The sequence below is a fragment of the Tenrec ecaudatus genome, chromosome 3 (assembly GCF_050624435.1).
Source record: "Tenrec ecaudatus isolate mTenEca1 chromosome 3, mTenEca1.hap1, whole genome shotgun sequence".
NCBI lineage: Eukaryota > Metazoa > Chordata > Mammalia > Afrosoricida > Tenrecidae > Tenrec > Tenrec ecaudatus.
This window is the reverse complement of record NC_134532.1, coordinates 217,534,181-217,548,930: the sequence shown is the minus strand read 5'-3', so window position 1 is coordinate 217,548,930 and position 14,750 is coordinate 217,534,181. Positions and strand designations below refer to the sequence as shown.

The window sequence follows — 14,750 nt, the reverse complement described above, 5'->3', positions numbered from 1 at the left end:
CCAGAGGAGGCGCCTTCATGCCCCTCATGGGCCCAGAGGTCTCTGAGCCGCTCCCTGGGAACTGGGATTTGCGGCATGGACCACACTTCACGCGCCTGGCCAGCTCATACCCCGCGGTCCACTTGTTTTGGGCTCCCAGTACGGGTCACTGGGACACCAGGGGGGCTCTGAGAAGCTGGTGCTGGGGTCCCAGACACCCGCTGGGGCCCAGGCTGCGGCTCCTCCTCCCGGGCAGGCCGCGTCCAAGCCGCACGGGGCCTGCAGGCTCCCACTCAGCCAGCGTCTGCACCCCCGCGCGGGGGCTCGGGAAGCCGGGTCCGGGTCCCGACTAGGGTGGCCCCCAAGGCGCAGGGCAGGTGCGTCCAGACAGGTGCGGCTGCAGGTGCGGCGGGCCCCGCCCCGCTCGGCGCGCCCGCCTGCGGAGGCCAGGCGCCCCGCCGAGCCGGCGCGGGTTCCGGCTCGGCCGCGGCACCGCCCAGGCCCGGGGCGGGGCCGGGCGGGCGCGCCCCAAAGCCGCCCGCGTCCGCCCGCGTCCGTCCAGCGCGGCGCTCTTGCCTGGAAACAAGAGATTAATCCGGCCGCTAAGCCCCGCCCGCCGCCCGCGCGCCGCCGCCGCCGCGCCTGTCCCCGCCCGTTCGGAGCGCGGCTGTCGGCGCGGCTGTCGGCTCGGCACGGCGGCGCCCGGGCGCAGGCGAGCGGGCGGAGCAGCGGACGGCGCCGAGGCCGCGCCACGCGCCGGGCCAGCGGCGGAGCGCGCCGGACTCGTCGGGGCCCGCGGCCGCCCGCGCCTTTCAATGGGCAGCTCGCACTTGCTCAACAAGGGCCTGCCTCTCGGTAAGGCCGGGCCGCGCGCGCGCATTTCCGGCCGCGGGCGGCGGGCGGGCGGGCGGGTGGCGAGGGGGCGGGGAACCGGCCGGCGGTGGGCGGTGGGCGCGGGGGCGGGCCGAGCGCGCGCCCGCGGGGGGCGCCGGCTTTGTGTGCAGTGCGCGTGCGCGCCGAGCGGCGGGGGCGGGGCCGCGGGACGGGCGGGCGCGTGCGCGAGCGGGCTACCAGCGAGTGCGCGTGCGCCGCCCTCCCGCCCGCCCCGCCCGCTCGCCCGCGCAGGTGACACAAAGGGGCCCGCTGGCCGGGCGGTGGCCTCTGGCCGGAGGGGGTGACCAGGCCTGGCAGTGCCCGGGCCCCACGGCCCTGCAGCCCCAACAGATGGCCCTCTCCCAGGCCCATGACTGCTTCTCCGGGTCCCCGCATCCCCCTATTCCAGGCCCATGGTCTTTGGGGCCTGGTCTCTCCGAATCCCAGGATTTGGGGCCTGTGAATCTAGAGGCTGGCGGGGACCCAGCTATCCCCCAGATCCCGGGCTCACAGCCTTGCAGGCCCTTCCTCACCAGAACCCTCACCCAGGGCCTGTGGTCCTGAAGTCCAGCCGGATCGTGCCTGTGTCCGCTTCTGTGATGTGGTCCTTGCAGACTTCTGCGGTCCTAGGCCTGCGGTCCGCAGCGCTCATCCCAGCAGAGCTCCCAGTGCCAGACCTGAGTCTGCATCGCAGGCCCCTCTGCTGGATGCCTGTTTCTCAAGCCAGTGACCCCGGAGGCTGGCCCCACCACATGTGTGGGTTCTGGGCCTTGTAATCCTGTAACACTAAGCTCCACTAGGCATCCCCCCCTCCCACCCTAGGTCCCAGGCTGTGCTTCCAGGCCAAGAGCCTGTGGCCCTAGGCGCACCAGGTCCTTAGGTCCCAGGCCTGAGATCCTCTGAATTCCAGGTCTTCATTCCTTGCCGGAGGCTGATGTCAGTTAGACTCCCCTGCCTTGCTTTGCCACCTTCACAAGAATCCCAGGAGCTTTGATGGCCATGTGCTTATGCTTTGGGCTGCTAACTGCAAGGTCAGCAGCTCGAACCACCTTCTGGAAAAAGAGGGGGACTTTCTACTCCCGTAAAGAGCTACAGTCTTGGAAACTCACAGGGACAGTTCCCTGGCCCACAGGGTCGCTCTGAGTCAACCTTAACTTGATAGCAGTGAGTTTGGATTTTTTGTTTTCCCACCAGTCACCCCAGGGAGGGTTTGGAGGGCTGGGACTGAGTCTGGTACTAGCTGAGTTTCAGGGCCGACAGTTTGTGCTGAGAACAGTTTCTGCCTTCTGACCAAGTGGAGGGTGGGAAGGAGACCATAGTGAACTTTTTACCCTCACCCTGAGTCTAGCCTTGCTTCCTGTCTTAGTGGCTGAGGGCAGGCAGCCAGCCAGCGGGGTGGGGGTGGGGGGTTATTATCAGTGCTTTGTCTGGTGACTTGGGGCTTATGTGGTATCAGAGACTAGAGGTTCCACAGAGCAGAAGCGGGGTGTGTGGGGGCCTGCGAGGCGCTGGGTGGGCATCAGTGGTTTTAAAGTCATGGCTTTGGGAGACGCCCACAAAAGTCTTTGGAATTTTCAGACCCCGTTTCCTGAGTGTGTAAAACGAGAACTTGCCATCCAGTTAGGGGGAGGGTGGTCCTGTTGTTGATGGCTTTCAGGTGGTCACTTGAACTGGGTAACCATGGTGGCCAGCGGGTCTTTCCACCCTGGAGTGGAGGAGGCTGGGGCCCAGCAGCCCCTGCTTAGTTTAAGGGACATCTACAAGCAGAGGGCCCTGCTCTGGGCCAGCCCGTTTCCACCTTAATAATTCAGCAGGTTGTACCCGATTCTCTGAACCAGAGTACCCTGTAGTTTTTTTCTCTCCTGAGAGGTGGCGGCAGCCAGGTCGCTGCAGTGTTCCCTGCCCTGCGGCAGACACGTGGTGGGGGTTGGGGGGCCTGGAGGCTGCTGAAGAATGGCACTGCCCTCCCCCACCCCAGCCCCCACTTGCCCAACCTGGGGGAGGGAAGGAGAGAGTGGGCTGGTTCCACTTGTGCTGGCCACCTGAGATGGCCCCTGGGTGGTGATGGTTGGCTGGCTGGTGGCCTGCTGCCTTTGTAAGCTTCTGATCAGACCACTTTGTGCCACATGCAGCTGGCGGGGACCATTTTGCAGTTCCTTGTCAACTTCCAGCCTGAGGGAGCTGGGGCCTCCCCGTGGGAGGGGCAGCTCACTTGCAGGGTGCGGCTGGGAGGGGCCAGGCCCGTATGGGGCCTGCCTCCTCCCCTTCCTGGCCTCCTGGGCCTGGTCACCCCTCCTCCTCCTGCCACGTTACCCCACCCCCACCTGTGCCCAGCTCCACGGCAGAGTCAGGCCAGGAGGCCCGTGCGAGGGACCACACCTGGGTCAGCAGGGTAGCGGGCTTGGCGGCTACTAGAACTTTCTCTGGCTGGGTGCCCAGCCCAGCCCTTTGCCTGGGGATGGGCTTTGCCCTGCTGCCTGCCTGCCTGCTACGAAATTAGGGCACCGCCTCTGGGCTCACTCAAAGGATGGCTTTGAGGCCAAGGTGAGCCTGGCCAGGGGCCAGCCTCTTCTGCGTGGGCTTCTCTTGTGATGGCTCAGGGCAGGGTCACCTTCCCTGTCTAGGAAGAGGGGAATTGGCTACCCAAAGAGGACAGGCCGGCCTCCTTCCTCTGAGGCTACTGCCTCCCAACGTACCCGTGCTCTGCACCCGGCCCTGGGGATGCCCCGGGAGCCAGAAACCCAGTGCCCAGACCCTCTCAACCCCCAAGAGGCCGCCCTTGGGGAGAAGGTGCTGGGCAGTCCCACAGGGCCTGGCAGAAGTGCTAACACCAGGAAATCAAACTCACTGCTGCCCAGTCAATTCCTCCCCACAACGGTCCTGTCAGACAGGGCAGGACTGCCCCTCTGGGCTTCCAAGGCAGTCAGTCTTAATAGGAGCAAACAACCTCCACTTTCTCCTGAGGAGCAGCTGGTGGCTTTGAAATGCTGACCTTGGAGTTAGGAGCCCAACGCATCACCACAGCACCACCAGGGCCACCTTTAGGCCATGAATTTCCCGCTGCTCTGAGGTGACCTGTGAGTTCAGGGGTCCCCTCCCAGTTCCCTGGCGTCGGTGACCTCTCCTGAGCAGAACACCCCCACAGCCTGGTGAACCTGGAGGATCAGCCTAACCAGCGGACTTCCTAGGGACACAGGAGAGAGACCCCGCGGGCAAAGAGGAGCCCGGAAAACTCCCTGCCTGGAGCTGGATCTTCTGCGCACTGCCCATGTCGTGTCTTAGAAGAGCCTAGGCGTTAGCCTGTCCCCTGGGGACCAGCTGGAGCTGTAGGGCCAGCCTGGTTGTGGTGGAATCCAGCGGTAGCTGGGGTGTCTCCCTGAGAGCCTGTGCGGTGTGCTGGGGCCTGTGCACTCTCTTTGGGGCCCGCAGCCTCCGTTTCTCCCTCTGCTCGCCCTGTGGCCCTCTGGACCCTTCCTGCCCCACTCCCTTGGCCCTCCCATTTCCTTCCCTCCCCTCCCTGTGGCTTGGGTGGCTCATGTGCCTCTGCTGGGCTCACTGGATAGAGCCTCACTGGCCTGGGGTCCCACTGCTCTCCGGGGCTCCTCCGCCGGGCTCTCGCTTGCTGCCTGCCCTCCCTGTCCTTCTCTGGGTGCTTGACACGCCCTGCTCAACTGTGGCCCAGCTCCTTCCTGTAGGGCATGGTGGACATCCTCACTTGGGCCCGTCTGTCACCCTCCCTGCTCTATATCTTCCCAGCCCCTTCTCTTTAGCCCGAGGTGCCCTGGTGGCATCGTGGTCACATGGTGGGCTGGAAGGCAAGATTCTCTGCTCCTGTTTTGAGCTCCCGCCTAGGCGCAGGCAGGTCTGCCCTGACTCTAGGGTCCACACTGACCTGATGACCCAGAGGGCTCTGTTTCTGTTTTGTCTTCTAAATCCTTAGCCCGAGGGCACAGACTTGGGAGGGAGGTGTTGAAAGGACCCTGAGGCCTGGGAAAGGCTGGCCCACCCTCTTCCTGGATGCACTGGGATCCTGAGCCTGGGGGCTCTCTGCTTAGGGAGCTACCTCAGGCTGGTGCTGCAGAAGTTGACTACATACTTCCCCTCCCTGGGTGCCTTGCTGCTGGAGGGGATGCTCAGTGAGGGCTCCCTTGGGCCCTGGGCTCTGTGCACAGTCCCCTGGGGCTCCCCTGACTGGGTCAGGTGGTGGGTTGCCGGGCTTCTTTATGTATGGATAGTGACCCCCGGGGTCTTGGATCCCACTGTCTTCTCCCTGTGTTCCCAAGGAACGTGCTCTCACTCCCTGAGCTGCAGTCTAGAAATACTTGTCCTCTCCCTGTGGCACGGGCACAAGGGCAAGCCCCTGGCCCTGTCCGGTGCCAGGCTCCATGTGACACAGAGCCTCCTTGTCCCTCGGCGGGCAGCAGCCCCGGCACTGTCAGGAGGCCTGGTGCTGCCACCCGTGACGCCTGGGGAAGCAGCCACTCCGGCCCACGGCAGCTGGAGATGGTGTCAGGTCAGCGGGCCGCTCCAGGTCAGCTCACCTCCCACTGCCACGGACGGTGAGGCCAGTGGGCAGTGGCTGGAAGCACTGACTGCAGGCCAAGTGGGGGCTGCTGCCTGCATCAGCATAGGGGCAATCCACTAGGGTTTTCCCCTACCCACACCTCCTTGGGACCGGTTTCTCCCAGAAGGCCGGCAGCGGCACCAGGCCCTGTGGTGTACTCCGGGTGTGGGGCCCGACTGAGGACAAGGGTGCTGCCTGGCTCCAGCCTCCCCTGTTCTGTCTACCTCGACCCTCATGATCCAGAGGGCTTCTGTTGGCTAAGTTTTGAAGGTGGGTGGCCAAGCCTGTCCTCGTCTGTGGGCCCCACTGGAACCCAGGCTGCAAGCTGACCCCGTCCTGGTCCCGGGACCAGAGTAACGCTGTACCCAAGGGGGTGAGTTCAAGGCTGTGATTCTCCTGCAGCAGCCCCAGGCCTGTCCACCTCCTGGTGAGTTTGAACCGCCCACCTCTCTGTTACCCTTGGAGTGGTGAGGGGGTTGGGCAGGAGGGCTCTCTGGTCAGCCCAGAGTCTGGCCCGGGCAGGGCAGGGTGAAGTGTGTGTTGGTGCCAGCAGCAGGGAGTGCTGTGGCCAGCCCTGTTCCCAGCCGGCCACATGGACGTCACAGGAGAGAATGGACAAGAGGGAGGTAGGGAAGGGGCTGCCACTCCCAAGAGCTGCCCTGTGGCTTAGGCTGGAGCAGGGCCTGGGATTTGCTCAGAAGGGACCCGGCAGATTAAAGTGCTTAGCTGTCCCCTGAAATGACTGTACTCGGGGCCACCGTTGGCTCCGTGGGAGAACAGTGAGCATCTGCTCTGTCAGAGGTGCCGCCAGGGAACCCCCGAGGGGCAGTGGAGGCCCGTCCTGCAGGGCTTCTGAGACTGGGCGGCGTCGATGGAGCAGCCACAGCGTTCACCCACAGAAGGGCCAAGGCCTGAAAGGCTGACTTTGCAGTCTGCCACCCAACACCCGACCTGCAGCGCCACCAGGGCTCTGCCCAGTTCTCACCCAGAGGCCAGACCCTATGCCAACCGGGCGTTTTGTGGAGAAGAGGAGAAGGCAGAGGTGGGCCAGCAGCCTGACTAGGCTCCACCTGACACCAAGGCCTAGGGGCACAGCTGTCAGCTCTGGGGCTTAGGCAACTGGTGGGGCCTGGGGGGATGGGGAGGCCATTGGCATAGCTCCCCATCCCCCTCCTCCCAGACCCATGGCCACTCCAGGACTCCCTCACCAGTAGGCCTCAGTGGCTTCTTTCTCCCCAAGATCTGCTGGGGGGCAAGGGCGTGGGCAGCAAGAGGCCATCTGGAGCGCTGGCCTTGTCAGCTGGGGAAGAAATCCAAGTATGAAAACTAGCCGGAGAGGGGGTTCCCTGGTCCTGCTGTCGGGGTGCAGCGTGCAGTGAAGTTGGTTGCTATGGCTGCAGTGTTGTTGGGTACCACAGGCTCAGTTCCAGCTCCGAGCAACCTGAGCGGGTCGTCGGTGCTAAGTGCACATGCTCTCAGGCGCCATCATGCTGACTCGCGCTCACAGAGACCCTGCACACAACAGACAAAAACGCAGCCGGGCCTGCCCTATCTGAGCCCCTGGATGGTCGCCACCACGCCAGGCCATCGCCCTGGGGCTCCTCCTTTTTTCTGCGGACCCTCTGCTGTGCCAACCACAGTGTCCTCCTGCAGGGACCGGCCCCCCTGTCAACATATCCAGACGAGGCCTCGGCCATCCTATCCTTGCTTCAGAGGAACATTCTGGATGCCCGTTCCCCCAGACTGATTGGCGCGTCGTTTGGCGGTCCGTCCGTGGTGCCAGCACTGCCGTGCCCAGGTGCCCGTTGCTCGGTCTTTTGCAGTGAGGCTGTGGGAACCAGAATGGCTCAGGTGAGCCGCGCCGCCGGGTTCAGTCTCTGTGAGCATGCTGCGGGGAGGCCCTCTGCAGCCGACTGGCCCAGCGCCTTTCCAGCACGCGGGGGGCCAAGTGGAATGGGGTCTGTCCAGGCAGTGGCATCCTTTTTCTGACCGCCATGACGTCTGTCTGTCCAGTTGTGAGGATTTCATTTATTTGCTGCTTTTTTTTTAATGTGGAGGTGTCATTCTTATTGAAGGCTGTAACGTAACCTTTGACCTTCATGAGTGAGGGACTCCCGGTCCCCGTCCCTGTTGTCTGCCCTTTCCAGTCATTTACGTGACCTTTGGCTGTCTTCCTGTGACACCCCCACCCCGGCCACACACACACACACCCCTTGGCTGGCGGTCATTTGGTCATTGGCGTTCAGCGCGTCAAATCAGCCCTTGAGACGGACGGTCTCTGTGTTCAGGTCAGCCCTCTCCAAGGCTGGACTCGGGCTCCTGTGTGAGCGGAAGGTGACCTGGCCCACAGCTGGCTCCTGGCCGCCACCTCCATCGTCTACTCCCACAGACGTAGCCGGCCTGATTCCGTGTGTGCCATCTGGTGAAGCGGTTTGCCCGGCCTCAGCTCACTGCTTTGAGCCCATTCTGACCCCCGGTGACGGGAGAATGGCCCTCTCCTGTGGGCTTCAGAGACCACCACACTCTTCACAGGAGTAGAAAGCCTGTCTTCCTCCTGAGGAGCAGCGAGTATTTTGGAACTGCTGACCTTGGGCTTCACAGCCCCACATGTCCCCTGCGACACCCCCAGGGCTCCCCAAGGCCAGGGAGGAGGGGTGACTTAGAAAGTCAGAACTGCGGGAGGGAAGGCCTGGGGTGCAGGCTCTAGCTGTGGTCCTGAGATGCTGCCCGCTGCTTTCCAGCTCCTGGTGAGCACTTTGCCCAGCCACGGCGTGGCGAATGCAGTCACGTGTTCACGTCAGCAACACGGCTCAACCAGTGCCCACATGTACCTCAGGATGAAAACGCCTCAGATCCCCTGCCATCGACTTGATCCCAGCTCGTAGTGACACAGGATCCGTGGGTGGCCACGACTGTCCCTCTAAATGGGAGTAGAGACCCTCGTCTTTCTGCCCTGACGTGGCTGGTGCTTTTGAGGTGCAGGCCTTGTGGGTCGCACACCCACGCCGCCAGGGCTTCATGACACTGTATTTGTGGTTGATGAAAGGTACTGCCAGGGAGCAGGGCCTCCAACATCACAGCCGCATGGAAGCCAGCACAGGAGGGGCAAGTGGCCGTGTGTGTGTATATACACAAAAATGCGTGGGAACGGAGTGGCCGTGTGTGTATGCACATGTGTGCGTGGGTATGTGTATATACACAAAAATGCGTGGAAACGTGGAATGGTAGGATTTGTTCTCCCGATGAACTTACGGAGGCCGTTGTCAGTGGGGCTTCTAGGGGCTGTGAAGCCCCTTTCGACGCATCAGTGGCTCCATGTCCCGTCGAACTTCCCCGTGGGGGCCCCCAACGCCCGCACCTATCTGCAGCCCAGGCAGCTCCCTTTGGAGGTTGAGACCCACTGGCCGCTCTGTGGGAGAAAGGATGAGGTTGCCAACTCCCAGACAGATCCACCTTCCTGGGAAGCTTGCCTCGGAAGCTGCTCAGCGCTGGCACCACCTCACTGGCTGGGTCTTTGAAAGGGCATTGCCAGCCCTCTCACTGGTGGAGCTGGTGCATGGCCCCCTTTAACAGCCCTCTGCTGGCGTGGGAAGGAGTGGCGGGCAGTGCTGATGGAGCCCTGAGCCGGCTTCACAGCCCAGGAAAGGGAGTAACAGGCGGGAGCTGTGACCCAGCGTGCAAAGGAGCAAGGGTAATTTTCTGAGGACATGGGCCATCGTTCGGTGATGTGCTTTGATTTCTGTGTGTGTGCCTGGATGCTATGGGGAGGGCAGGCATGGACGTGGGCGCCGGAGAGCCCAGGGAGCTGGCGGGCAGTGGGGCTGAGTGGGGTCAGTGCTACCGCAGGATCCCAGGTCCTGGGGCTGAGCAACTAGGGGGATGGGGCTGGGCACCAGAGGGTGGGCAGTGGGGGTACAGGCCAGAACGGGTCTTATCCTGCTTCACCGTAGACTCCTAAACAGATGCCTGTAGGAGCAGGGACTGGGGTTCAGCTGTGCTTGGTCAGGGGTGAGGAGGATGGTGGCATCTTAAGCCACCAGTGCCCCCCTACCCCCATCCCGAGGCTAGGGCTGAGCAGGACAGGTGTGACCTCAGACTGGGCAGGGCTGGTAGGTGGTGCTGGAAGCCAGCGCAGGTCAGCACTAAAGGCCACCAGAGGCATCTGTCCTCCCTGGGACAGCCCGAGGGGCAGCAGCTTGTCCCTGGCCTGAGTACCTGTGTTCTGGCTACTCTGTATGTGGTTCCCCGCCTGCCCAATCTTCTCCTTAATGTCACCACAGGTGAAGCAGTGTGGGTCCTCCCTGGTGAACCCCATGTCAGTTGTCAGTAGAGTGGAATGAATGTGCACCAATGCTAACGTTTTGGGAGGAGGCACCAGACCTTGATCGAGAGTGGCTCCTGGTGAATTAGAACCACCAGCCTTTGGGTTCACTGTTTACTGTGTCACTGGCTGCGCCACCCTGGATCCCTTGTTGACCAAGCCTCCAAAACGCACTGGGGAAGAGTCGGTTCGGCCCCATCACCATCCCGTAGGACGGTGCAGAACTGCCTCGGAAGCCGCCTGCCACGTCTTCTCTTGCGGAGCCGCAGTGGGTTCCGATCGCTACGTCCCTGTGCCCGGGGCTCCTTTATTGTCAGAGCCACGTCCGCCTGTCACTCAGGTGATCTGTGCGCCCGAATGTTACCCTCTTCCATCTATCCGCGTGGACGCGTGAGCTCTGGGTGGGCGTGGTGCGGTTCCCTGCCCCCCCTCTCCCGCCACCTGGATGGAGCGAGCTTATCCCCATCTAGGGAGCCATGCCACTGCCGGGGTGCGCGCGGGCAGCCCCGCGATCCTCTGCGCTGGGGTCTGGGGAGCAGGCGCGCCAGGCTCGCCAGGGCCCCCGGGGAGGGGGGGCGTCGCAGGGGCTCTTCTGCGCAGTGGGTGCCGCGCCCCCCGCCGAGGCGCTTGCGCCCCCGCCCTCGCCCTCTTCTTCCGTGGCGTGTGCATTCCAGCTGCGTCTTCCCTGCCGCCTTTCGCTCCGCTGCCTACGGGGACCACGTAAGATGGCATTTGCTAGGATGCGGGTGTAAACGCGACTGCTGGGAAGCGGGACTCGGGCACCACGGCCAGTTCGTGGATACCCCTTCGCAGCCGCGTGCCCCTAGCTGCCAGGTCTTGGCGCGCCCGGCTCCGGGCTCCTAGGCCACCTCCAACCCCGGGGGGCCCACATTCCAACTCTGCTTAAGGGGGATGGAGGGGTAGCCTGTGGTATCTATCCAGTATCCGGGCACCTGCGGCCCCTACCCGGGCGTTCTTGGCTCCGCCCGCCCCCAGGTCCTCCCGGAGGACTAGGTCCCGCCTCCACTCTAGGCTCCGCCCCAACGCCCTAGCCCTCCCTGCCCACGGCGCTCAGCCCCTTCCCACCCCTGCTCTGCACCCCACAAGCTGCGGCCTCCGATGGGGGTGGGTGTTGCGGGGAAGGAGAATTGCGGGGTGGGGGTGCTCTACAGACCCAGCCCTGCTGCTGCCGCGGAATCGGGGCTTGGGGAGGACCCTGCTGGCGCGGCCGCGGCTCCAAGCCAATGGTCGCGGAGCCCTGCCAGCCAGCCCCGCCCCTGCTCCTGCCACTTGTGAGTGGGAGCCTTCTCCATTCTCCCCGCTTCTCGTCTCGGTGATTAAGGCCCAGGGGAAGGCGGGCTGCTTGTTTATCTCAGAGCAATAAGACCTGTCGGTCAGCGCCAAGGGCACGGCGCGGCGGCAGCCAGAGTGCAGTGCCCGCAGCGCGCGCTGCACCGGAGCCCTGCGTCCAGCTGGTGATGCGGGGCTGGCCTCTGGCCGGGGTTGTGGGACCGGGGGCGGGGCGGCTCCCAGATCTCGTGTGGGGGTGAGGTGGGCGGGGAGCCGTGGGTGGGTCGGTGCGGACCTTGGAGTGTGTGGGCGGGCTGGGCGAGGCCTCGGAATGAGCGAAGCAGCGCGACCGAGCAGCACGGTGGGCACAGGACGCGGTGCGCACACAAGGTGGGGTGGGTGCTGGCGGCGCCTGGTTCACTCCCTGTTGCGTGTCTGGTTCTTGACCCTCCCCACCCCGCCCGCCCTCACCTGCCCACTGTGATCCTCAGCTCCCCTTTTAAACTGGAGGGGTCATGGTGGTCCCGGAGGAGGGTAGCATGCAGGCCGGCGCCCTGCCCTTGCCACCCTCGGGCACTGTACAGCAGGGTCGAGGGGGGTCGCTCACTACTTGGGGGTGGGGGTGGGGGTGGGGGGAGCGGTGAGGAGAGCAGCTGCTTGTGTGGTTCTGGGCGCAATGCCCTGGTGTGGAGCAGCCTGGCCCAGCCCACCAAGGGCAGGATGGCAGGCTCTTCTTACTGGTCACCCTCGCAGCCAGCTTATACCAGCAGCCCGTTTATCTCCTCTAAAACTTCGAAAGTTTCCCAAATTGAGTCTTGTCTACAGGTAGACCCATGGGTTGGGTGTGTTGTGGGGGTGTTTCCTCTTTTCACTTCTGGCTGGCCAGGGCAGACTGGGCACTGGGTGTCCTCTGCACTCTGCTCTTGTCACGCAGCTGAGTGACCTGATGTCCCCGGTACAGGTGGCAGAATCTGGGCAGGAACCCCTGCAGGCTGCTGTCACAGGTGGGGGCTGACTGTGAGCTTCCATGCTGGGACCCCATTGCTGGTCAGTCTGGTTCTTGAGAGGAATCCCAACCCCAAGGGGGTGGTAGGCCCCTTGGAAGTGACACCTTGGAGGAGGTGTCCCTCAGTCAGGAAGCCTGGTAGCCCGCGGTCTGGTGTGTGACCCGCCCTGTGTGTGACCGCAGCCCCCCTAGCTGGGTTGAGTGGTGGACCTAGCTATGTGGTTTGGGGTGGTGGTGGTGTGGGGAAATGCAGTTACAACCTGAGCTTCTCCGTACTACATCCTTCCCCCCTGCACACACACACCCTGCCCCCCTACACTTCCTGTGTCATTGTTCTCCCCGCAGAGCAAGACCAGTGGCTTAGTGGGTTATGCTTAGGCTGCTAACCAGGAGGTCAGCAGTTCCAAACCACCAGCCACTCAGAGAAAAGTAAGCTTTCTTTTTAAAAAAAAATTTTTAATGAGGCTTGGGAACCCACAGGGCAGCTCTGCCCTGTTCTTTGGGATCGCTGAGTTGGAACTGACTTGGGTGAGAGTGAGTTTTGAGAATGACCTGTTCTCGGGGCCAGTGGAGGCAGATACCAGGCCCCGCCCATCTGGTCACCACACTGACTGGGCTCTTCCCTCCTGTAGGCTGGGCGCCCAGGCTCCCGGGCCAAGGCGGGTGCAGCTCTCTAACCGCTTTCAGACGAAGCAAGCATGGTGCTGGGGCAGGGGGTCTTCTCTGTGTGGCCTTGAGCCCAAGGTGGCCTTGCACAGCCAGAGGCCGGTGCCCTTTCTGACGATTCCCCTGAGGCCAGGGTCTAGTCCGGTGTGTCCCAGCGGGGGCAACAGCACCCCTAGGGGATGCTGGGGTGATCTGGGAGACCGCAGAAGCAGACAAGCTACCCACTGTGCGGGATGGTGGGCTGTAGGGCAAACATTTCTCATGGCCAAGGAGGTGCTGAGTCGCCCCCCCCTTTTTTTCCCGTAATTGGGACAGTCAGCCCATTACATTTGGGAAGCTGTGGCCTAGCCGCACAGGAACCTTGTTTGGGGCCTCCCCAGAGGGCTCCACTTGTTCGCCCTTTGGGCTTCTGCAGAGCGCAGATACCTTGGCCCGTCCCTAGGTGTCCCCAAAGGAGCCTCTGACCCCTGGAAACCTCATCCCTCACATGATCCTTCTCATCCGCCAGTGACCAGCATGGAGGTGGCCAGGCCCTGATCTCCCACCTTGCAGAGTCCCCTCCTTAACTTGCCGGGCCACCCCAGCTACTCCTAATGTAGGTGTCAGGACAGTGGCCTGTCCTTGTGTCACCGAGTGGTCTCTCTCAAATCCCCCTCTGATCCTGAGGCCCGACTGGCCCCCCAGTGAGGTCGTCTTCTACCCTGCCCACACATGGCCACACTCTCAGCAGACAGGGCCTCTCCACCTACTGCCCACACAAGTAGCACTAACCCTCTCAGACCACCTGGGGCAGGGGTTTTTGTTGGCAAAGCTGTTAGTTTTGTTTTGGGGCACTTTTCACAGAGGACCCAGCGGTGGTCACTGGAAAGCAGGGGTGAGGGTGATGGACCGTCCAGGGGTCTGGATCACGATCATCTGGCTGTGGGGACATAGCTGGCTGGTGCCAGAATGGCATTGATTGCCCCACATCAGCATGGTGTGAATGAGCACAGGCCTCAGCCTGGGTCATTGGCGCCATGAGCCGTGGTGGGGGCCATGTACAGGTGAGAGCCCGCATCCTGCGCCCCTGCAATGTAAGGAGGAAGATACAAGGTAGGGTGGCAGGCTCTAGCCCCATCCTGGAAGTCCCCAGTGCCCGGGACCCCTTCCTGGGCTACTCTGGAGGGCCGTCAGGAAACACAGTCAATCTGAGTGTGGCCTGTCGGGACCTGGCGAGGGTGGGGTGTGGAGCCTGCAGTGTTGGGGCCCGCAGGCCTGCTGGGTGGCATGCGGCAGCACCACAGGTAGCTGGTGGGTCAGGCTGAACGCCCACCTGCCGCCCACATCCCTCCCCCTCCAGGCTTCTGGGTCTCTGACGTGCCCCCACACCTCTTGCCTCCTTGGGTGGCATGGGTTTGAGTTGACATCTGGCACGGGACCCGTGCCTACCGGGTTGGGTGCTGTGTCTGTCAGCAAGTGCCAGGTGGGCAGGGCGGGACAGGGGGGACATTTGGATTGGGTGGCCCCTGGAAGCCCTGCCTCTGCCGTGGAGGCCATGGGTTCTGCTCCAGTGTGAGAGTGGGACCGTGACCTGCAGTCAGTGTACGTTCCTTGGCAGTGGGCGTGTGGCTCTTGGCCATGGAGGCATGCGTACCTAACACATTCTGTTCTCACTGGCTCCTGATGCTGCGGGGGGTGGGCCTGGGCCTGTACGGCATGGCAGTGAGGGACAGGCCCAGAGGCTGGCAGAACAGGCCCACCTGTCCCCACTGTGTCAGCATAGACCTCGTCCCTTCCTCTCCTGGAGGGCTGGCCAGTGAAGGCTCCTGGCCCAAGGGGAGGTCCTGGGGACCTGGAATGTTCTCTGGGTGTGGTCACTGGGCTCTGGTCCTTGAGGTCTGGCTGACATCCGCATGCTGCTGCTGCTCCTAAATTTTCTGGCTGAGGTTCGTTCAGGAGCTCTGAGGAGTGTGTGTGGTGGGGACTGGTGTGCATGAGAGGTGCACGTGAGCGTGTTTACGTGCCAGGTGGGTGTGCCAAGCCGAGCTGTGGCTGCCACCCTTGGGCCTGGA

General features: G+C 63.2%; 1 protein-coding gene across 3 annotated transcripts in view; it reads left to right on the top strand.

Moving 5' to 3' along the window:
- Positions 1–500: 500 nt before the first annotated feature.
- CTBP1 (C-terminal binding protein 1) overlaps positions 501–14,750 on the top strand; it is a 37,714-nt gene continuing 23,464 nt past the window's right edge. For 2 of the 3 annotated variants that reach the window (XM_075544575.1, XM_075544574.1), the window contains exon 1: positions 501–834. In XM_075544575.1, the coding sequence (XP_075400690.1) occupies positions 795–834 (40 nt within the window). In that variant the 5' untranslated portion in view covers positions 501–794. The remainder of the gene's footprint in view (positions 835–14,750) is intronic. The other variant, XM_075544576.1, reaches the window with a different exon arrangement.